This window comes from Ziziphus jujuba, chromosome 6 (assembly GCF_031755915.1).
Source record: "Ziziphus jujuba cultivar Dongzao chromosome 6, ASM3175591v1".
NCBI lineage: Eukaryota > Viridiplantae > Streptophyta > Magnoliopsida > Rosales > Rhamnaceae > Ziziphus > Ziziphus jujuba.
The window spans coordinates 26,774,594-26,798,211 of NC_083384.1; the positions used below are offsets into that span (position 1 = coordinate 26,774,594).

Genomic DNA, 23,618 nt, shown 5'->3' on the forward strand with positions numbered 1-23,618 from the left:
GAAGGCAGGATGGACAACTTGAAGAAGATAGCCAAAGCCCTTTAATACCAATGATGGAATTTGGACCACTGATAGATTATGGGTGAATGGGTCAATAGAAAATGAATGTTATTGATTAATGGGTATTTTGTGTTTAATAGGTAAGACAATAATACAATTGGTAATTGGGTTTAATTGGAACCAATGGGACATAATGATTATTGATATACAAGAGGAGATAGGAAAAGATGGGTTTAGTAGAATACACTTGCATTAGTAGAGGTAAAGGACTGAATGATTGGCTCATTGCATTACATGGGAACAACGTATACATATTTATACATAGGCTTCCTTTGTTTTGTATGACAAAATTCTTGAACATCGACTTAAACTTCTGGTGAATATTGTTTAGTGTAGAAACATCCTATTTTATAGCCACACGTTTATAAACTTTGGTCTCAAGTGATACTAGACTATTCTAGTAACTTAATTTTTGAATTAGCTTCCTTTAACTACCTAGATATTTCTAGATACTCAAATTTTCTAATACTTTCTTTAATTGTCTAGATTATTCTACGAAATGCTGCGCCACCAATTTTTTCATTATATCTAATGTAGATGGTTGAGACAAGTGCTTTAGCTCTGAAAGGCCAGCATTACTTCTTTAAGTGAAATTGATTCCTTTAATCTCCCATTGGTTGAAGTTAAAACAGAACCAGCATTCTCTGCTTGTTTTTTTTTTTTTTTTCTTTTCTATGCTTGACTTTGAATCTCAGCCATTAATTGTCAATCCAGTGGATAAGATCAAACCATTTTATCATCAAAAAAATTTAAAAAGATCAATAAATTCAAATTAAACAAGTGTTCAAATATGTTTAACGTGTTAAAGAAACAAGCATAGACTAGTATAGGTAGACGATCATTGGTGATCAATGGTGATAGATCACTAATGGACTTATGTGTAATTTGGCAATTTAATTAGTAATTCAAATAGAGTTTTAACTTTTCTCATTTAGCATTTTATCATAAAAAATTGCATTGATCTCATTGGTGATCATCACTACTATTGACAAATAACAAATTTACTATTATTATTGTTGTTGCTGTTGTTGTTATGGATAAATTTTCCGAACTCAAAAATATTTGAAGGACAATTCGAAGGATAATAAATGAGCATCATAGGTTGGACTAAGGAGGGTAACACATACCTTAACTTGGAAGAATGCTCCAACTCACACCTATCTTCAGTAAAATTGGCTCAGTTGGTGAACCATTCATACCTATGACCGAGAAGTCATGAATTCTAACCATTGAGGTAAAAGGGTAAGTTATTGTAAATGATCAAAAAGAAAAAAACCAGGAAGAATTGTTTAGAATGTGGAATCATGTGTTTTCCACCACTTTTAAGAGGTGAGCTATTAATATGATGTCACCCGTGCTTCTAGAAATTCCATGGCTTGGAGGGCACATTTGGAGAACGATATTTTGAGGAAATTGCCTTTTGTCGCTACTATTGACCAGGCATGTTTAGCTTGGTGGAAAATATCAGGATGAGGTTTGGACCAGAGGTGGCGTGGTGATTTTTCTCTGACCCAACATATGGCGAAATCATATTAGCCCCATCTCTACCCATATAAATATCAAGCAACCCCTTTAAAAAGGTGACTCTTCTCTCTCATTTTTGCCCAAGTTGGCTCTACACTCTCTCTTTTCTTTTCTTCTTCCTTTAAGAGTTCCTTTGTGTATTGAAAGCTATAGAGAGTTTTCCCGGCCTAACGTCACCATTAAAGTGGCTGCGTGGCCACCATGCCAGCGCCCCTTCAGTTCCCTGTAGTTCGAGTTGCTATGATTGCAATTTTCCGGGAAGAAGACGAAGTTGTAAATTGTTTACTGCTCGGAATTTTCCCACCTGTGCTAGAACATTTTTGAAAGCTTTTGAAAAAGGGTGACAACAATTATAATAATAATAATTATTATTATTATTATTATTATGTGTATGTGTTTGGTTGAAAAAGGCACTAAATAGCTCCATTAAAAAGATGGTTTGCCTGTGAATCTCTTATAAGTGATTTTTGGGATGGATTTATATCGTGTATTACGTTTCAGATTTGATAGTAGAAAGTTGTAAAATTTGCAACCGACTTAAAATAATTTCATTTTCTACATCAATAATGTCCCATCATCGTCATCAAAGCAAGTCCTTATGGCAAAGAGGTGAATAAATTCCACTATCAATTAAAGGAAAATACCAAAAAAAAAAAAAAAAGTTTAATAAACTCTCATAAAACCCCAAATCCCAAGTACACCAAATGCGCTCTGATTCGAAGGGCAGAAACCAAATAGAAAACTATATGAGTATATTTCTACAATTTCAAAGAAAACAAAAGAACCAACAAACCTTGACAATATTCTTCAATGGAGAGCTAACAAAAGAGAGAGAGAGGCATACGAGATTGGCTATGCGGCTGCTATTCTCAATTATATGGTATACCCACATGTCCACATGGCCTAGTTCCAATTAGTTACATATGTGGCTATTTAAGCGAAGTCACCAGCGTCCTTTAAAGTATGGCTTCTTACAATAAATCGAACTTCAAATCGACAAAGCCCTCTTTCCTTCTAAATTGAAAAAAAAAAAAAGTTAATTTTTTTTATCATTACCAAACATGTTAATTTGAAAGAATAAAGCTAGCATAAACTGGACAATATATATAGTTATTCTCTTATGTAGCCTCTCCCATAAGAGAAAAATATTATTGATATATCATATATATATATATAAGAGATGAAATAGAAAAGAGATGGAAGTTGAAGTAAAAACATAAAAATGACAAAAAAAAAGAATTACCGTTATATGAGAATTATCATTATAATTTTCTTCTACTATTGGTATTCTTTCGCGTTTGGAATCATCTAGGAGCACTCCATCAGAAGAAATCTTCATCTCTAGACAACTAGACACCAATAAAGTTTCCAAGACAGGGAATCTGACATTGTAATCCCGACAGCAAAAGCCTTTCAGATTTGGTAGGTCAGACAGCTCCATATATTGCAACCGACTGAAAGTAATTTCATTTTCTACATCAATATCCCTGTCTTTATCACTTTCAACGATTTCTATCATTCTTTCACAGTTTTTGACTATCATTCTTTCAAGATTGTTGAAGCTTTTAGCGACCGAGTATGTGACTAAATGCTTCAGTCCATTACAGTCGAATACTTCCAATTCCACTATATTACGGTAGGATATAGCGGATGAAACTATATTCTCTAGTCTTAGGCAGTGATGCAATCGTAGAGTTTCCAAATTTTGGAAAAGAGGTCCTGCAAGATGAGAGCTGTCTTTCCATACATGCATCAGATTCGGCATTCCAACAATCTTGAGATTTTTTAACTGTGATAATGTCCCAACTAGATGTTGTTCCCCATCCAAAGATCCTTCACAGATAAATATTTCTTCAATATCTCCATTATTAAACATTCGAAGCGTTTCGAGATTGTGACATTTCTTAAAGAAAACAGATAAAGGAACAACTGATGTAATGTGTTCGCAGTAAACCAGGATGTTCTTTATTTTAAAGAAATCTACAGGGAGTGAACCACACAAAGTCTCCGTTATGCTCAAAGTCAAGTTTTTCAAATTGGAGAATGAATCCTGCCACGCATATTGCCAAAATGCTTAGCACTTAGCACACGTAATAAGAGATAATTATTCTTCTTTCAATTTTCAGAGATGATTCCTTTCAAATGACTCAACGCACAATAACAAATTTAGATATTTGCACGTCTTATCTTTGTTTATAATTATTGGAGTTAATTTTACTTGTGGTTTGCCTATTTTTCTATAATCTTTCATAAAGAGCATTCTACTTTTGTGAAAGTTTCATAGTAGTTGCAAAAGGTCAGGATACTTAGATTTTACTTTTTACCATAAAATATATTGTTAACTGAATAATTAATTCTGGATTTCATCTAGAAATTACGAGGATGGACGTTAACATATATAAATTTCACTCTTTTTTAACCTTAAAGTGTTCCTTAATTAGTTAACTATAATGCATATGTTGTCTAAATTTAGAAAAAAATTATAAAAGAGAACATCAATCTTCAAATTCACAAAATATTATGCTAAAGTAATGGTCATTCCTATATATATATATATATATGAAGAGAGAGAGAGAGAGAGAGAGAGGCTCATACCGAGTCCATCCATGTCCTTTATTATTAGTTTTAGTATCATATCAAAGACTAAAATTTTAAATTTAGTTATTCACCAAATATCGGTTTAAGGATATATTAAAAAATCTCTTTAAGGCACCCTATAGGCCAGGTATTACCATAAATGAATTTTTTAATCTTAACCCAATTTCATTGAAGATTGTTTTATATATAAATAAATATATATATATAGAGAGAGAAAGAGAGCTTCTATGGTGCGGACGCACCCAAAACCGATACTTTTTGGATGAAGGCGTCGGTTTTGCTGTACACTGTACACATTGGATGCGGTCCGCACCGTAGAATTTCCCTATATGCATATATACCGTTAAACTATGATGCATGTTAATCTCACCCATAAGGAGCGCACCACCAATCTCTTGTCAACAATAGACTGAATGGTTCAATATATTGTCCACAAAAGACTGGTGGTGTGCCCTTTATAGTGCACAAATAGTGTGTTTTTTAGCAAAATTATATATGAATATATATATATATAGTCCGTTTCTCATAAGGGCACCAAGCTTGATGGAATTTGATGCAGACTCCAATATTACACAGCATGTTGCTGAAAGTTTTTTTTTCTCATAATATGTTGCTGGAAGTTTTTTTTCCCATAATATGTTGCATGACGTTAGAGTTTGTACCAAATTCCATCAAAGTGTTTGGGTGAGAAACTATATATATATATGTGTGTGTGTGTGTGTGTGTGTGTGTGTAAATACAAAATTTTGATGATGGAAGTCCAGGCCCAAATTATGGTGGTTCTGTATGTGTATAAATATATGTATATTAATTTTAAAATTTATAAAATATGTAATTTCAAAAGAATAAATTAAACAAAGAGGAATTGGGTTTAGAAGTGAGAGTAGTCTTTACCTTTTCATATAAAAAGAATACTTGTTTGTAAGTATCATGTTGTTGCTGAAAACATGAAGATTCTGCAGCCAGAACCTCTAGTTTGTAACATCCAGTCACCTCCAATTCAATGAGCGACGGCCACTTGGAAGTATGCCTCCCCGGATAAAAACTGCTGAGCTGCGGCAGATTGAAAAGGAATACCTCCTTTGTACTTGGAAACACAAAGGTAGCCATCACTTCTTCTACTCCTACTTCTTCACCAACGATTTGCTCCAACATCTCACAATCAAAGATCCACAACTTCTGTAGCTTCCCAAGATTTCTATTTCTTACCAAAGAGGCTGGAAATACATTTTTCAGACTTCTACAATTGCGTATATCAACTTCACAAAGGCAAAAGTTGAATTTTTCCAAATGATGAGGTGCTAATAATGTATCAGATGCTTCTTTAACATTAAATACCACTTGCAATGAATCACATTTCCATACATTTAAAAGATCCACAGTACTGTCCAATCTTTGGAGTATAGCGGGCCCAAGAATATGTATTAAACTTGGGCAATCCTCAACCCAGATTTCAGTGAGTTTGGAAAATGAATTTGGATCAAGATGGGTGTGCCATATTGTCATCAACTTATGCAGTCCTTTGATAACCAATTTCTTCAAGCAAGGAAAACCAACCTACATTCGTAACAAAAGGAGTTTATTTGCTAAGAACATCCTATTATATTTCAAATCACAAACACATGCATGCATAATATATATATATATATACACAGAAATGATATAATAAAGGACTTATGGATAAGGATTGTTGGGATAATCATCCACAACCATCAAATCATGAAAATCTTACAGCTTTGATGGCTTTGGAAGCTGTCCCTCACAGTTATTCTCTATAAATTTCTTACCATATCAAAATTATATATATATATATATATGCGAAAATGTTGTTGTGGGGGAAATCCTCTATCACATGGTGGATGACAGCCATCCACAGTCATCAAATCATACAAATTATGCAAATTTGATAGCTATGGATGGTTGTCGCCCACCATATAGTGTCCAATTTTGTCCACAATAATAACCTTGTATATATATATATATATATATATCAGAGAGTATTAGGTTAGGATGACCAAACTTTTAAAATTAAATTCATAAATCCTGTTCATCTTTAATTCTATTACTTGGGCAGAAAAATTGGTGAAGCTCGGTCCAAGTGAAAGAAATCAAAGGTCACAATATTAGGAATTGATTTTAAAAAAGTTAGTTCGTTGAACCTTTTTCCTTTGTATATATATATACAGTTTTAATATACTTAGAGATTTATGAAGAAAAATTGTGAGGGATAACCATCCACAGCCGTAAAATTACAAAAACTATGCAGATTTGACGGCTGTGAATATTGTTTCTTACAAATCTTTTCGATAAGTTTCTTACCATATCATTTCAATATATATGTGTATATATATATATATACATGTATAATGTGTTCTAAATCTAATGCTAAGATATATTCTCACCTTTGCATCAAACAAATAGTGCAGAGCAGCATCTCGAATATTTCGATCGACGATGACGGAACCTAGCTTAGTGCATTCCTTTATATACAAGAAATTCAAACATGAAAATTTGAGGTAAGTTGTTGATGAGCAAAATGTTTCCAAGTTTCCAAGAGTATATAGCTCCAGATATTCTAGTTTAGGAAACATGTTATCCATCTTTTCTTCAATGCCATTATATGCTTCTGTTGATATTATATCCACCATATTTTGGCATCTGCGTATCCGAAGCTTTTTGAGTTGCACAAAGTTTATAGCCATGGAAGACGAAAACAAGAATGGTAAACCATCACAACCATCCACGATCAAGCTTGTTAAGTTTTCAACCCAAGATGATCTTGCTAAAAGCTGGCCATCCCAAAATTTACTCAAAGGAATGGATAATAGTTTCAACATCTCCAACTTGGGGAACACAACCTTTTGTGTATAAAAACAAATTCATGTTAAGAAATTGAGCAGTTATATATATGTTGACAACAGTATGTTATTTATTCAAACTTATACTGAAATTCCAAATATTGCAAACATGCATTCATGCATATGTATTATACTAATAACTATTAGAGGGTTTTGGTCAATGAAATCAAACATGTTAGTTTTTGGCACTTTTAAAGTCATTATCTGCCAACTTGCCATTCTCTATTTTATCCAACACTGATGTAATGTTCATTGTATCTCTAATTGTCTCCCAATTTTTATTTTTATTTTTTATTTTAATGGAACAACTTTACCCTCTTCTAAGGCATAACCGTAGATCCTTTAGTGGAGTAGTTTGATGAAACTAACCAACTCTAGAATTCAAATAGATAACCTATTTTATACACCATATGTCTATATAAAACAAATATGATTAAAAAAAATAAAAATAAAATAAGTGAAACAATTCATCGTCTATATGTATTTGGTCTAGCTATTTAATTGATGTTCATCAATTTCGTTTTAAAATTAAGTTGTAATTCAAATATTGTTGAAAAACGGCGTTGCAACAGCAAAATCAAAATATTGCAAAGTACAAAATTAAAAATAAGATTCTAAAGTTATGTTAAATTTTGAAGAAACTAAAATAAATTCCAAAGCTATGTAAAGCTCGGAAAAAAATAGAAAAATATTGTTAATAAGTAATTACCATTATTTTTTTTGCTCGTATAAAATTAGCACCAATATCAAAGCAATGATATTTATGAAATGTAACTTAATTATTTTACGTACTAAAATGACTTCGTGGATATGAGAAATGCTAGTCAATAAAAGCAATGTCAAGTATTTTTTTTTTTTTTTGGTGGAAATAAAAGCATGTCAAGTGAAAATGAAAAATCATACCTTATAATTGAAAAGTCCCATGGAACTATCAATCTCATTATTTGAGGCGAAACAAGTAAGCTCTGGAAGACTTTGTAGTGTCAAAGTTTGTAATTGACAAAATTCAATACGATCATTTACATGATCCTCCAAATTTTCATATTTTTCTTCAACAACAATCTCTTTCATGTTATCGCAATCAACCACTTTTATTTCTTGAAGCTGCGAAAAGTGTGAGAATACAGTTGAAAAAGAAAAGAGGTTTTTCAATTTGGGACACTTCTCCACTTCTATGGTCGTTAAGTGTTTATAAGACTCAAGCGGCAGTTGGCCAGAGCAAAGACTTTCCAAATTAATAAGGTTGCATAGAAATAATGCCTCTAAGTTGGGGAATTCAATACGCAAAGAACTCCAGCAGTTCACTGGATTATTTTGGACATGCAGATACTTCAGTCGTGGAAAACTATCCATATCTAGTTGATCAACAATATCTTCAAATCCTTCCAATATATCCAAGTATAAATCTTCAGATTTTTTCATTAGTGTTTTAAGACATTGGTCCAATTTGTTGGTTGGAGAGAGCTTGAGTTTCAGAGTCCTTGAAGTTGTGTATTTAGCAGACCTATTCCAAACGTCACCAATAGATATCTTGAAATTTACCAACTTCTCAGACAAACTTGGAAACTGGCTAGCATCTTTAATATTTATGTCTAACGTGGTCAAGTTGGGTAAGTGGTTTAGCTCTGAAACCCTAGCATTACTTCTTTCATTGATATTGATTCCTTCCTTTTCCCACTGGTTGAAGTTGCAATTCATATTCAATTCTTCTAATCTTGTCAAGCTTGATATGACATCTGGATGAATCACTTCAAGCTCAGAGCAATTACTCAAATCCAAAACCAGTAGACGAGTCAATTTCCCTATTTCTTTGGGTAACAGTTTAAACTTGGAATTCTGAAAGCTAAGAATTTCCAAGCTTCTTAGCTCACCAACCATAGATATATTGCTCAATCTGCACTGACATAGACATAATGTTTGCAGACTTGTTAAAAAATGAAGAGATGGAGGCAGTGACGGAATACAGATATTGGTTAAATCTAAAACTTTGAGTTCTTTCATCTCTTTAAAAAAGTTGATTGGAATCGTCAATGATTTTTCTGTAGCATACAAACTGAAGAGCTGCAGCTTTGGGCAATCCAACTGTTCAGGAAGTCTGGGGATATTAATCTGATTGAAAGATATTAATGAGTACTGCTCAAGAATATCTTTTTTTGGCCATTCCTTTAAATCATCTCCATCTACTAATGATAAGAAATGCTGATTTCTGGATGTAATGTCTCTGGCAACATCATGTGTAAGATCATGCATTGTAAACTGTTCTTCATTAGTATCTAGCATTAACAAACAAGAGTCATGGAGTTTCTCAACCAACGAATGGAATCTACAACGTGCTTCTTCCATTGTTTTTATGCCTTTGAACAAACTCAAACCCAAACCCTTTGTATATTTGAACAAGTCGTCAAGTAAATAGTGCCTTCTTCCAAGCATACCACAGATCAAAAACAAAGACTTCACATCCTCACCATCCAACTTTGTGTAACACCACTCTATGCCCGAGTACGCTTTGTCTTGCAATCCTTTTCCCTCAAAATTTTTTTGAAGTCTCAAAGCCTCTTTCCATGAGCGTAAGCTTTTACTTTTTAATGCTGTTGCGAGTGTCACAACTAAAATTGGCAAACCACCACATCTTTTGGCTATTTCAATTGCTACTTCTCGAATGTCAACGTTTTTAAGAGCATCACCTACTATACTATTAAACCAACTCCAAGTTTCTTGTTCGTCTAAAACTTTCAGCCGAAAATCTTTCTGCATGCTAGTCTCAGGGGATATTAATACATCTCGGATTCTTGAAGTCAACAGAATTTTACAGATCCCAAATGGAAGTCCCAACTTTTCCAAGTTAAGCATTTCGCAAACGTCATCCAAAATTACGAGAACTTTATTCTTCTTTTTAATCTGGTCACTTAGAAGGCGTGCTCTTGTTGCAACACTCATATTTTCATCTAGCTCCGGACCAAACTTTGCGGCAATTTCTTTTTGAATTACTTTTTCGTCTGCATTCTGTTTGACTTCTACTATCACCACATCAAGGGATAAGTTCTTCACTGCTTGATTAGCAACTTCTTTGACGAGTGTGCTTTTCCCCACACCAGGCATCCCATATATTCCAATCACATAGATATCAGGATCTCTGAGTTCCTCCATAATTTTATTCAAAAAAGAATTTCTTGACTCAAATACCTGGTACCTATCAGTTGTCCATATATCCTTTGGTGAAGTGGTATATGAAACACCATTGAGAAACTCTCCTCTCTTCCGGATTTCAACAACCTTTTGTGCAATTTTTGTTGCTTTCCTGCTTTGACGATAACGCGACGAAATCGAACTAGGACAGAATCCGAAAAGACACTTCTTCTTCAGTTTGTTTTCATCTTTAAATTCATCTGCCTCTTTAATGATCTCATCCACGCTTTTCTTCCACTTCTCCACATCAGCTTCGATTCTGTGGCCTTTTCTTAATGCTTCCTCAACAGAGTGTTCGACCCTTGTTTTAGCATCGGGTAAGTGCTCAAGTTGAGTCTCTAGATTTTCAACATTGCTCTTGAAGTTAATTACATAACCCACTTGCCGTACAACCGGTTCAATGGCGTAGTCCGTAAGTTTTCCACCAATTATAGACAAAACTTGCATGCTCACTTTCAGAACTTTCCAACTTTTTTTTTGTTTTTTTTGGGGTGGGGTGGTGTTTCTCAGATAGGAGCAACTAAACCAAATAAAATACGATGATAACAACTGCAATGGGAAAAAAAAAAAAACAAAGATTGTGAGCATGAAACTGTGTCTTTGTTTTTGTTAAAAAATGGAAAAAGTAATTTATAATTTTGGTAATTTGCCGTAACTTAATGGAGCAGGAAAATTTTGATTGGGTGCTTCATTCTGAAGATAGCATATTATTGGCTTAGATGGCTTATTCTTTTATTAGAGAACATGAGCTACTTCATGCAGCAATAACTCAATGTAAATTGGACATTATTGTTTCTCAGCTGTAAAAGAAAATTAAGTATGAGGTGTCATAAGCTAGCAAGAGGGGTCAAAGCTTTGTACTCATACGTACACAACTGGTTTTTCCTATTTGGTTAAGTAACATCCAAAGTGGCGGTTAGCTAAATTTTACCGCCTTTGAAGCGCCTTATAAATATGCCATGTACCCAGAATGAATTCAATTCAAATGCAATAGAAATTAATATTCCTTCCATTGGATTTACATTTCTTGCCTCTGGTTCTTCATTATGATCCAACTGCTTGCCTCAATTAAATCTTCCCCACGATCTTTACCTAAGTTAATTTAAAAAGCTTCTGCATATAACCCGTTTTTTTACTGAATCCATAGAATTTGACTCCATGAGAGATGGAAAGCAAGGTTTAGGTTTGGTCCAGATGGTAAAGGTACTGAGATTGAAGGGTGAGAGGATTTGAATGCTGCAGCCAAAGAATTAGATAAGTTTGGAGAAGGAATTTTGCAATTTACGCGATGCTTTGCTGAAATGTGCACATTTAGAAGAGGAATTGGGTGATCTTGAAGTTAGTGAAGATGATATGGATGTTTAGACTTTGGTTGAGAAGAATTGGAATTGTTGCCAAAAGAGTTGGGGGTGCCTGGACTGATTTTGTTAAAGCAAGAGCATAAGATGCTCTGGAAGCTAAGGATGAGTGCTTTAATCATCAAGGTAGTTGGTAAATCTCTACTGTTTTCTTTTTTGGTGGAGAGACTACGCTTGCAGTGGAGAGTGCAAGGCGATTTGAAGAATTGAGGATTTGGCTACTAAAACTCCTCTAGCTGATTGTGACCGTGACAAGTCCTCAAGTTTTAAAAGAAAAGAGTAATAGCTTTAAAATAAAAGATAAATAAATAAAGCTATTAGTGGAAATTGGATGAAAGGGAAAAGCAAATTATATTGAAGGAGAAGATAAAGAAAATAGAATTGCGAACTCTTCTCTAGCTTTAAGTCTTAACAGGGAGGTTGTGAGTTTTAAAATTAAAGGGAGAAAACTCATATCAATAAGATGTTTGGAAAAATTAATGGGCATGGGATTTTGAGGAAGGTTTCTGACACAGAATACAATAAATTCAAGGATGACATCATTTCTATAGCCTGTGATTTGAAAGATTCTATTGAAAAGAATTAGGGTTCTAAGAAGCATCAAGCGTCTCAAAGTTAAGCCTCCTGATCCTAAATCTAGTGGTGGGATAATGGATTTGATTGAAGGAGATTCACTTCAATGTGAGGTGGCTGCTGATAATGGGGAAACATTGTTTACATAAAGGGGTTTTTGTAATCGTTGTTGGCCCTCTTATTTCTAAATATGAATATCTTACTTTGGAATGCAAGAGGTGCTAAGAGTATGGATTTCTCAAAGAATGCATAGGGGTTAACTGTGAATCATAAAGCTTATATGTTGGTTATAATGGAAATTAAAATTAGTGGCAGAGAGGCAGAGGAGTATTGCAAGAATTGGTTGGGATTAAGTACTGGATCTAATTGGTTTTCCAGGAGAGATTTGAGTTCTTTGGAAGGATGTTCAGGTTAAGGTGGAGGTCATTTCTTTTTCTAATCAAATGGTTAATCTTGTTTTTAATGATTTTAAGAAAGGGAGATGGCTGTTTCTAGCAATATATGCTAGTCGGATTGTGAAAAATAGGAAGGAGCTATAGGAGGCTTTGAAGGAAATTAATCAAATTAATCAGTTTCCTTGGCTTGTGGTAGAGGATTTTAATGAAATCTCAATAAGGAAGAGAAATTCAGAGGGTTGGTGAGTAATATTCCTTTGAACAAAGGTACTAATGATTGGGTGAAGGATTGTTCTTTAGTAGATTTATGGGAAGAAAATCCCAGGCCTAGGTCTTCATAAGAATGTTGGGCTTAAGGAGTGTTTTTGAGGTTAGGAAGAACATTTTCGGATTATAAGAATGTTAGGCTAAGAAGTAGTTTTGGGGTTAGGAAGAACATTTTCAATTATAAAAATGTTGAGTATTTTTGAGGTTGAGAAGAACGTTTTTAGCTTATAAGAATGTTAAGCTTATGGGCTATTTTTGGGGTTAGGAACACTATTTTGGGACAAAATTTTGATCCTACTTCTTTAAAAATATCTATGTCTAAAGCATTTTTGGATGAATGGGACAACTTGTTTTATATATATTTTGACACCAAAAATATTTTTATGGCCAAGATGGAGAATGAACATTAGAATATAAAAGTTTAGGCCTGATATGGAAGAGTTTTAGCCCCATTGGGATTGAACATCAACAAAAACTATATAAAAGGGCAAAATCAAATTTTCTCTCTGTCTACACTCAAAAGCACACATACAAACTCTCTCATTTAATCTTAATCGATATTCAAGGTTGCTAGTTTTCAATCTTTCCAAATATCAAGATTTTCATGTTTCTAAATTTCAAGTTGCTTTCATTGTTTTTATCAAATTTTACTTCTAAAATCCTTTTAATCATAAGGAAATAAATGAATCCATTATAAATTAGTTTCCTATGTTAAGCACAATTGTTTGGTGAAAGCCAGATTCACCAAATTTGCGCATTATTTTATTTTCTTTTCCTTTAAATTACCTACAATACAAAGTGGCATGCTCCTATGCGCTTAGGGACATTGATTGTTAACCTAAATAATCAACATATCTTTGTTGGCATGCCTAGTTGAACAAGGGCAAAATTCGAATTTGAAGCTATGGTGGACACAAGAGCTTCCAAGCATGATGGAGATGTTAATCAAGGTGGTGACGACCAAAACTTTTGATGCAGCACCTAGAGAAAAGAAGCCTCACAACGGCCAAGAGTGTAAAGCTAAATATAAGGATGCAGAAAGGTCCCAAGGACTTAATATGTCAATCCAAGAGTTGTCCTAACAATTGAAGGATAGCTTGGAAAGACAAGAAAATATGATTTACGAACTTGGTGAAATGTTTGTCGAAACACTCAATAAATTCATGGAAAATTTTCTTCAACAATCATAGGCCACTTTGGCCGCAATTGAAGGAGTTAAGCCATCTAAGCATAAGGTCACCATCTTTGAGTGACAAGTTGAAACAATGGTTGACATTCAATCTATTGTTCCTTCGACAGAACAAGTTCGGGGTGAGGGGCTAGGTGTTGTTCCATCTCATTAGGCCAAACAAGTTCAAGTTCTGGGACAAAATCTTGGCGACCATGGTCAAGATAGAAATGTTAGCCAAGGCCCAATACACCTAATGTCAGGACAATCCCAGGATTCCCTACCAAAACCCTAGGTTAACCTCTAATTAAGGAAAATCCCATTGGATATTCGTATCAAAAATTCGGCGGCATCTCCCCTAAGGGTTGGATTTGCCCTAAAAATCCTTGTACAGAAAGCACAAACCAATACAAGGTGCAACACTCCGATAATAAATATTATAGGTAGCAAGCATAAAATTAATAATTAATAAATTCACAATGACAGTAATTAAAAATTACTACACTTCAACATTTAGTACCAGAGGATGTTAAGATTTAATTTAAAGAACAGATTTAACACAAATACAAAGGGCAAAATAATAGAAATATTACAAGGATTAAAAAGGAAGAATATTCTTGTCCAAACACAGAAATGGACGGATATACATCGAGCTCACACCTTCGATGGTCAACGTCCACTAATCACTTGGGTCTAGGAGAACGGATTTAAAAACAAGAAAATAACAAGATGCTAATCATCCCAATGAGTGGTACCCATCTAAGTATTAAAATATATTAATATAAAGTAATGAAAAATAAATAAATAAATTTGAAATTTAAAATTTAGTATTTAAGGAATTATTTAGAAATAAAGATTTTCTCTTAAAACCCTCACAAATCTATTTCCCTTAATTGAAAGATTTCCCTTTTTATTGTCTTCACAAACCCATAATTTTTGTATTCCCCCCAAAATTAAAATAATGGTGTAGAAAACATAAATACAATAAAAATTAATGATAAAAAATAATAAAATTAATATTTAGAGGAAACCAAAATAACTATAAAATAAAATGAAATGATAGAATATGATAAATTTAAATTCAACAATATATAATAATTTATAAAATAGCAATTTAAATCATTTTAAAACATAATTTCCATAAGTAATAAAATATAATTTTTAAAAACATTTTTCTTTTAAAACACGTATCAAGAATTAACCCGATACACCACATTATATACCAAGTTGTGTCATGTGTACTCAATGTCTCAAACACCACTCTAACATGGGGATTACACAGATACCTACAATAAAACACCTTGGTGTGCCAAAACATCGATTTTAATAACCTATCATCCTATGGCTAATGCTCACTATACAAAATACCTGCCAGCCTTCTCACCCTTAGCTCGCACAAAATGGCTAAACGATACATGTATGCTAATCAACAATAGACATTACAAAGCACCAATACTGTATGGTGCATCTAAAATAGTAAAATTTGGCAATATAATCTAACAGCAAATTTTTACAAAATAATACCAAATTTTTAATAAATTTTCTAAACCCATAAAATTCCTTTATAAAAGCATTCCTTTCCATAATAAACACAAATACACTTACATACACGTAAACATATATATATATACATATATATATATATATATATATATATATATATATACGTATATATATATATATATATATACGTATATATATTTGTGAATGCAAATAATTTATTATGATTATTTTTCCAACATCATAAAATTAATTTATACAAAATTAAATATAATAACATCCTAGTTTTTCATAACACAATTAATAAATATTTTTCTTTACTTTAAAACACACCACATACTTTACATAAATTCAAACAATACAATAATATAATTTTAATTGCCTAAAAATAAATTTGGAAAGCGGAAAACTCCCTTGAACATGCGGATTAGTCGGGATCCTTCACAAGCGATTCACACGAGTGTCTAAAATATCAACAAACCATAATACCCATTAAAATTGGGTACTTTATACACATTTTATCCAGAAGAGTTAACACAAACTTTAACTAAAATTGATAACAAATATACCAAATTGAAGCTTAAGATGCAAAGATCGCTAAATGGGTCTTATATACCAGACATGTGACAGGTGATGGCTGGGATTTGACCGAGAAGACTCAGGCAATTTAATATCCCCAGATCTCATGATCTAGCTAGAATTAGGCAAAAAATGAACCTTGGATTTGGACTCAAGAAGGTCAAATTAGGTGGAAAAGGATGGTTGTTTAGTCAGAAACTCACCAACACTGAAGGAATCGGTGAGCCACTGCGGTCACCAGAAAATTACTCTGACGCTGGCCCATCCAGTGACCACCAGCCATCAAATTTAGTGGGAAGGACAGCCTTGAAGTGGGTGGTGGTGGGAGTGAGGCAAGGGGGTGGCAGGAAAGAGAGAAATTGGCCGACAAAGCAAACGACACTGCCACCATAAATCGCCCCCTATCCCGATGCATCGCCAGCCGGATCACCATGAAATTTGGCAAGCTAGTTGATCTCGGGTGGGTGTTGCCATGGGCCGGCGCATGTACGCTACCTGTGACAAGAGAAGGGTGAACAAGGGGTGGCCAATTTTTGCTCTCTCTCTCTCTCTCTCTCTCTCTCTCTCTCCTCTCTTTCCTCCACGTGAGCCAATAAAGGCCTCCCAGGGTGCCATTGTGCACTCACAAGATTGGCCAAAATGGTGACAAATGGCACGTGTCGGTGGGGACAATGTGCACATGTTTTTCACACGTATCAAATTATACCCAGTAAACTCAGTTTCGAAAAAAATTAATTAAATTTTATCTGTTGGTAACTCTTCAACCATAAATTCAAATTAAGCATGTTGCTAGTCTATCAACTCGTATCAATAAATACTTTACAATGGTATACAAGTAAAAACCAAATTTTATAAAAATAAAAAGTCAAACTCAGCATCACTTAATCAGCCTTCATCATAACTTTTTTTTACCATAAATTTGTAATCACCGCTCCGTTTTCGACATACTACTAGTCTATAAACTTGGGTTGATGTGTAATTCGCCTCAGTGAGGGTTAATGCAAAATTCTTTATGCAGTAAAGAGTCAACTATTGAGCCCACTTTGTCAAACTTCGATCAACTCTTGTCAAACTTGTTAATATGTGAAAATTCCGATGTACTTTAGTATGGGGTGTTGCACTTAAGGTGAGAATAAAGATTAACAAGTGTCAGTGGCCACATCTAACTTAAAGGGGAAAGAAGATCAAAATCGATCCTATGTTCGATCAACCAAGCAATTTCAAGTTGAGGGGCACATTGTTGAGCAACATGGTTAATCAAATAGCCAATTTAAAAAGTTAGCTCAACATATGCAGGCTTTTCAAGTTACATTGGGAGATATTAGGTCTACTGAATTCATGACCAATCAAGAAGAAATAGTTGAACTTTGTATTTCACTGCCAGTCCATGACCAGGGCAGCATCTTCAAGGCCAATGTTTGAGCCATGGCCAAAATGAAGATCCTATTGATTTTCATGGCCAACTTTGAAGGAATCAACGATAAAATCAATAGACTAACCTTGATTATGATTGGCCAAGAATTCAACATCCCAGGGGGAATAATCATGGCAAAGAGATAAGTTAGGAACCAATTAAGAATTTCATCTATGAGATGGTTGGCTTAGTGGTAATAAGATTTGGTCGATCGACTTATAGAAGTCCATATTTTGAGGAGTTCAACCAAATAAATTTTCCATGAAGGTTTAAGATTCTAGACTTCACTTTATTTTAAAGTGAAGAAAATCCTTCCACAATAGAGCATACAGGATGATTCATAACTCAATATAGAGAAGTCGGGACTAATAATCTATTGAAGCTAAGATTATTTGTAAATTCTCTCACTGATCTAGCCCTTACATGGCATATTGATCTTAGGCCAAATTCAATTTTCACATGGCAAAAGATGGAATGAAATTTCTGTGAGCAATTTTATTGTACGGGAGCCTAAAGTTTCAATAGCTGATATATCAAGGCGAATGGGACTCAACTCATAATTACTTGGATAATAAATAATCAACAACAATAAACATAAAGAGGACTATTTGAAACAAGTCAAACAAGTATTTCAATTACTCAAAGATAACAAACTTTACCTAAGTATTCAAAAATTTGAGATCTTCTCTAAATAACTCTTATTTCTAGGATATATAATGAGCAAAGATGGTATTCATATTGATCTTAATAAGATGCAAGCAATTGTGGATTGCATTTTGCCAAAATTAGTCATTGAGCTTAGAAGTTTTCATAGCCTTGCAATATTTTGCAGAAGGGTTTTAAGAAGGTTTAACAAGATTGCAACACCATTCATTGGTTGCTTGAAAAAGGGACAATTTAAATGGGGAAAAGATCAAAAAGACAGTTACAACTTATTAAAACAAAAATTGACTTAAGCACAACCCTAGTTCTACCTAACATTGACAAGGTATTTGAAATTCAAACAAATGCCTCTAAAGTTGCCCCAGTGCAAGTTTTGATAAGGAATGTACGCTTATTAAGTACTTTAGTGAGCAATCATGTGAAGCAAAATCATAGTGGACCACGTATAAGCAAGAACTCTATGTTGTTACTACAGCTTTCCATAATTAGGAAGACTACATGATTTAAAGGGATTTTATCTTGATATGTGGCCCCTCAACCTTTAAAATAGTTGAATTCGCAAAAGAATTTGAATGATCTGCATACTAGATGATAGAAATTTCTCCAAAAATTTCATTATTCATTTGTGTTAGGAAATCGAGGTATAGGACACACAATTGTAGCTGAAGTCGAAATTATAAAAATGAGAAATTTGCATGTAAGATATTCAACTAAAATACACATAAAATAATTGGCAATTGTAGAAGGATTTTATTATATCAAAAGAATAAAATAATTTCTCTCTAAAATAAGGAGAGTACAATTGACAATACCCTCTCTCTTATAATAGGAGAAAAACATACTCTCTTTCTAGCAAAGGAAAGACACAAATATTTAGGAGAAAATCCCCTTTATAATTCTCTCTCTAATACTCTCCTCTTTCTCTTTGTTTTCTATGTTTCTCTCACATCTCAAAACGGAATTTAATTTTACAAGGAAGGGAAAGACATATATATAGAGGAATATGGCAGTAGAAAGAGACGGTAAAGGTTGTAAAATTCAAATTGAACTCTTTTGCTAGTTGTAGCCGTGCCACCTATATGTGCAAGCTTTACAGTCATTCTTTACCACCTATTGGTGCAAGTTGTCAACACAGCTAGAAAACTCTACATTATTCCACCTACTTTGACTAAGTCAACATCTTAATTAAGAAGCAATAGCCAAAAGGGGCTTTACTTGCCACCACATATCTCCCACTTAAAGTCACTTTTGCTATAACCCTTCTATCCTATCTACTTGCCATTTCATTCCCATGTTTATTTATATTTCTGCTAGGCCAATGGAGGATCTATGCCACATAAAGTTGTTAGTGTTAATTGGCTTTGTCAGAACATATGCCAAGTTGTCTCTAGTATGGATTAATCATCAATAAAAGATACGAAGCACCTTGCACCTCCTAGGGAAAGAACTGGTGCTTGCCAAACATGAAAGTGGATTAACTTTAAGATAGCTTTGCTTTTAGCATTAGAAATGCAAAACTTTAATCTGAGAAGAATATCAAGTGTTTGAGGACGGACAATGGAGGAGAATATACTGGTACAGAATTTGATAACTTCTGTCAACAAGAAGGTATCAAGAGACAGTTTACGATGGCATACACTCTACAGCAAAATGGAGTAGAAGAGCGGATGAACAAAACCTTATTGGAACAGACAAGAGCGATATTGAGAACTACAGATATGGTCAAGTCATTTTGGGCACAAGCAATTAAGATGGCCTGCTATGTGATCAATTGGTCACCATCAACCACAATTGATCTGAAAATACCAATGGAGATGTGGATTGGTAAGCCAGCTGATTATTCTCGCTTACATATGTTTGGAAGTCCTACTTTTGTTATGTATAACACCCAAGAAACATCAAAGCTGGATCCAAAATCTAGAAAGTGTATTTTCTTAGGATATGTTGATGGAGTTAAGGGGTATCGTCTGTGGGATCCCGCTGTCCACATGGTAATAATCAGCAGAGATGTGAAAACTGCATTTCTTCATGGAAAACATGAAGAAAAGATTTATATGCTCCAACCTGGAGGTTTTTGAAGAAAAAGGAAAGGAGAGCTTGGTTTGGAGGTTGAACAAATCTCTATACGGTCTCAAATAGGCACTAAGATGTTGGTATAGATTTAATTCCTTCATCATGAGCCTTGGATACAAAAAACTTAGTTCAGATCCTTGTGCTTACTACAAGGGATTTGGTGATAGTAATTTTATTATTTTGCTGTTGTATGTTGATGACATGCTAATAGCAGGCCCCAACAAAGATCGCTTTAAAGATTTGAAGGCACAGTTGGCTAGTGAGTTTGAAATGAAGAACTTGGGACCGGCAAACAAGATTCTAAGGATGCAAATTTACTGAGACAGAAATAATAGGAAGATATGGCTTTCTCAGAAGAATTACGTGAATAAAATTTTGCAGCATTTTAACATGCAAAATTGTAAGCCAATTTTTACCCCTCTTCCTATTAATTTCAAGTTATCCTCAAGTATGAGTCCTAGCAATGAAAAAGAGAGGATAGAAATGTCTTAAGTACTATATGCATCAGCAGTGGGTAGCTTAATGTTCACTATGGATGCACAAGACAAGACATTGCACAAGCAGTGGGAGCGGTTAGTCGGTACATGGAAATCTTGGTAGAGAGCATTAGAATACTATGAAGAGGATCCTAAGATATGTGAAGGGTACCTCAAATGCTACATTATGTTATGGAGGATCAGACTTTACTGTCAGAGGCTATGTTGATTCAAATTATGCAGGTGATCTTGACAAAAGTAAATTCACCACGGGATATATTTTTACTCTTGCTAGAGGAGCTGTAAGCTAGGTTTCAAAACTACAGTCCGTCGTGGCTACCTCTATAATGGAGGCAGAATATATTGCAACTTTGCAAGCTAGCAAAGAGGCATTTTGTTTGCCAATGATATTGGAGGAGCTTGGACACAAACAAAAGAAAATAACTCTGTTTTGAGATAGTCAAAGCACTTTGCATTTAGCAAAGAATCCAGCCTATCACTCGAAGACAAAAACATACAAGTTCCATTTCACTTTGTTCATGAGAAGTTGGAAGAATGAAGTGTGGATCTATAGAAAATCCATACTAGAGATAACTTGGTAGATGTTCTGACAAAGCCAATTAACACTGATAAGTTTATGTGGTGTAGATGCTCCGTTGGCCTAGCAGAAACATAAGCAAACATGGGAATGAAATGGCAAGTAGAAAGGACAGAAAGGTTATAGCAAAAGTGACTTTAAGTGGGAGATATGTGGTGACAAGTAAAGCCACTTTTGGCTATTACTTCTTAATTAAGATGTTGACTTAGTCAAAGGAGGTGGAAGAATGTAGAGTTTTCTAGCTATGTTGACAAGTTGCACGTATAGGTGGCAAAGAATGAATGTAAAGCTTGCACATATAGGTGGCATGGCTACAGCTAGCAAAGGAGTTCAATTTTGTCAGAGTGTCCTATATTTTTTTTGCCGTCTTTTTCTCCTCCATGCTGGACAATACTTTATCGGCTAGTGCTAGATGCAGATTAGTAATAGCATTAACATCCATCTCATTTCACTTGTCATCATCAAGGAACTTCGCAGGCCTTTCGCCAATTGCCGTCAAGCAGTTATCTTTTCTTAAAACTGCTTTTATTCTCATTTTCTACAATGAGAAATTATTCCCATTGAATTTCTTTTTTTTTTTTTTATTTCGTATTTAGTCGCCATTGTTGAATATGCCTATGAACTAGGCTCTGATACCAATTTTAGCACAAATTAGGACAACACAACAAAGCAGCAAATGCATTAAGCAAGAAAACAACTTTGTTGACTACTTTATAATTCAACCTAACCGAGTTTGAATCACTCAAGGAGCTTTATGCAACTGATGTAGATCTCTCTACCATTGGGGAAAAATGGCTACTACGTGACAAAATGGATGAATATCATATCATGGAGGGATTTTTATCTAAAGGAAATCAACTTTGCATTCCTAAAAAAACTTCATTTAGAATTACATTATGCAAGCAACCCATAGTGGGAGTGATAAAACAATCACGTTGATCAAATCTAAGTTTTACTGACCCGGAAGCAATAAAGATGTAACAGACTATGTTGAAAGATGTGTAGTTTGTTAAAAAGCAAAGTGTCATTTTCAAAATGTTGGCCCTATACCCCATTTCGTGCACCATCCATCCACAATCTGAGAGGGTTTATCCATGGATTTTGTGTTTGGATTACCTATGACACCCAAAAGATTGGATTCTGTGTTTGTAGTTGTGATAGGTTTTCAAAGCTGGCATATTTTTTACCTTGCAGGAAGGCGACAGATGTAAGTTATGTGGCCCATTTATTGTGGAAGTGGATTCTAGTATCGTGGTTTCCTAGATGATAATACTGAGATTGATTAGAATCATGCTTATTTTGGCCTGATTGGTAGCTGTAAAGAGGTCTTTGCTTTGAATGTAAATTTTTCTGTTCATCATAGTTATCGAGATGAAATAAAGTGGATTTTCTTGCTAAAATCAATCATAATTCTTCTTTAGGTTTTATTGTTCTGTCTAAGCTTCCGCAAGGAGCTGGTGTGTTCATGGAAGCTGATGCTTCTGTGTATTGGATTCCAGAGTTGTTTGAATATAATATAGCTTCTGACCTTATTAGTTCCCACTTTAATAATAATAATAATAATAAATTTAAAAAAAAAAAAAAAAAAAAAAAAAACTGCAACGAGAATATTGAACTCAAAAGGCCGAATTTAAACAAGAGACAGATCTAGAAATATATAAAAGTGAAATCAAATAAGAAAAGAAAAGCTTACATTGAGTTCCTTTAAGTCACAGATGAAGCTAGTAGCTCTTCAAATTCCTTAACCCTTAGAACACGTACAGATAGACCAACTATATTCTCCGTCTGATAGACTAAACCACACAATCCTTATCTATTAAAAGCAATCAGTACGCAGTTTTTTTTTTTTCCCCTTTTTTTTGGGGCTTTTTATATTTCTTTTCTGTTTAGCACAAGCATTCTAACGAAGTAGATATGATACGAGTAAAAGGAATGAAAACAAAAAGAAAAAAAAAATCAAAACAAAGGACAAGAGGAAAAAGATCGGACAAAAATGAAAACAAGATGGAGATGATGGAAAGTAGAACAGAGTAAAACAAAACACCAGCAAACTAAAGAGACTTTAAGCAATGAAAGGATCAAAGGTTCACAATTGAAGAGAATGAAGCGAAAGGTGGAGATGAAATTCCTAATTCTGTTCTTGATCAAAACATAGATCAGATTGGCTACCGGATTTTTGTGCAGCTTGCAATAATAATAATAAATCAAAGAGACCAAAGACTTGCCACCCTAAGTCAAATGCAGAGTTATTGCTCAAGAGGTAGACAATCGTATCATTGTTAGACACGTGGATAGTTTAAAAAAACAGTTTTCTTTTTAATGGACTTA

The 23,618-nt window shown here is 34.1% G+C and overlaps 1 protein-coding gene across 2 annotated transcripts; it reads right to left on the reverse strand.

The window, feature by feature from the left end:
* Window positions 1–2,237: 2,237 nt before the first annotated feature.
* LOC107429972 (probable disease resistance protein At4g27220) lies at window positions 2,238–23,531 on the reverse strand. 2 transcript variants are annotated; one of them, XM_016040757.4, is made up of 6 exons: window positions 22,984–23,531; window positions 7,944–10,775; window positions 6,585–7,040; window positions 5,077–5,739; window positions 2,828–3,634; window positions 2,238–2,598 (listed from the first exon to the last, which is right to left on the reverse strand). In XM_016040757.4, exons 2-6 carry the CDS (start codon window positions 10,671–10,673, stop codon window positions 2,518–2,520), a joined length of 4,737 nt encoding a protein of 1,578 aa, XP_015896243.3. In that variant the 5' UTR covers window positions 10,674–10,775; window positions 22,984–23,531; the 3' UTR covers window positions 2,238–2,517. The 2 variants fall into 2 exon arrangements, with proteins under 2 accessions (XP_015896243.3, XP_024935120.3); XM_025079352.3 differs by lacking the exon at window positions 2,238–2,598 and having other exon boundaries at window positions 3,256–3,417.
* Window positions 23,532–23,618: the final 87 nt, after the last annotated feature.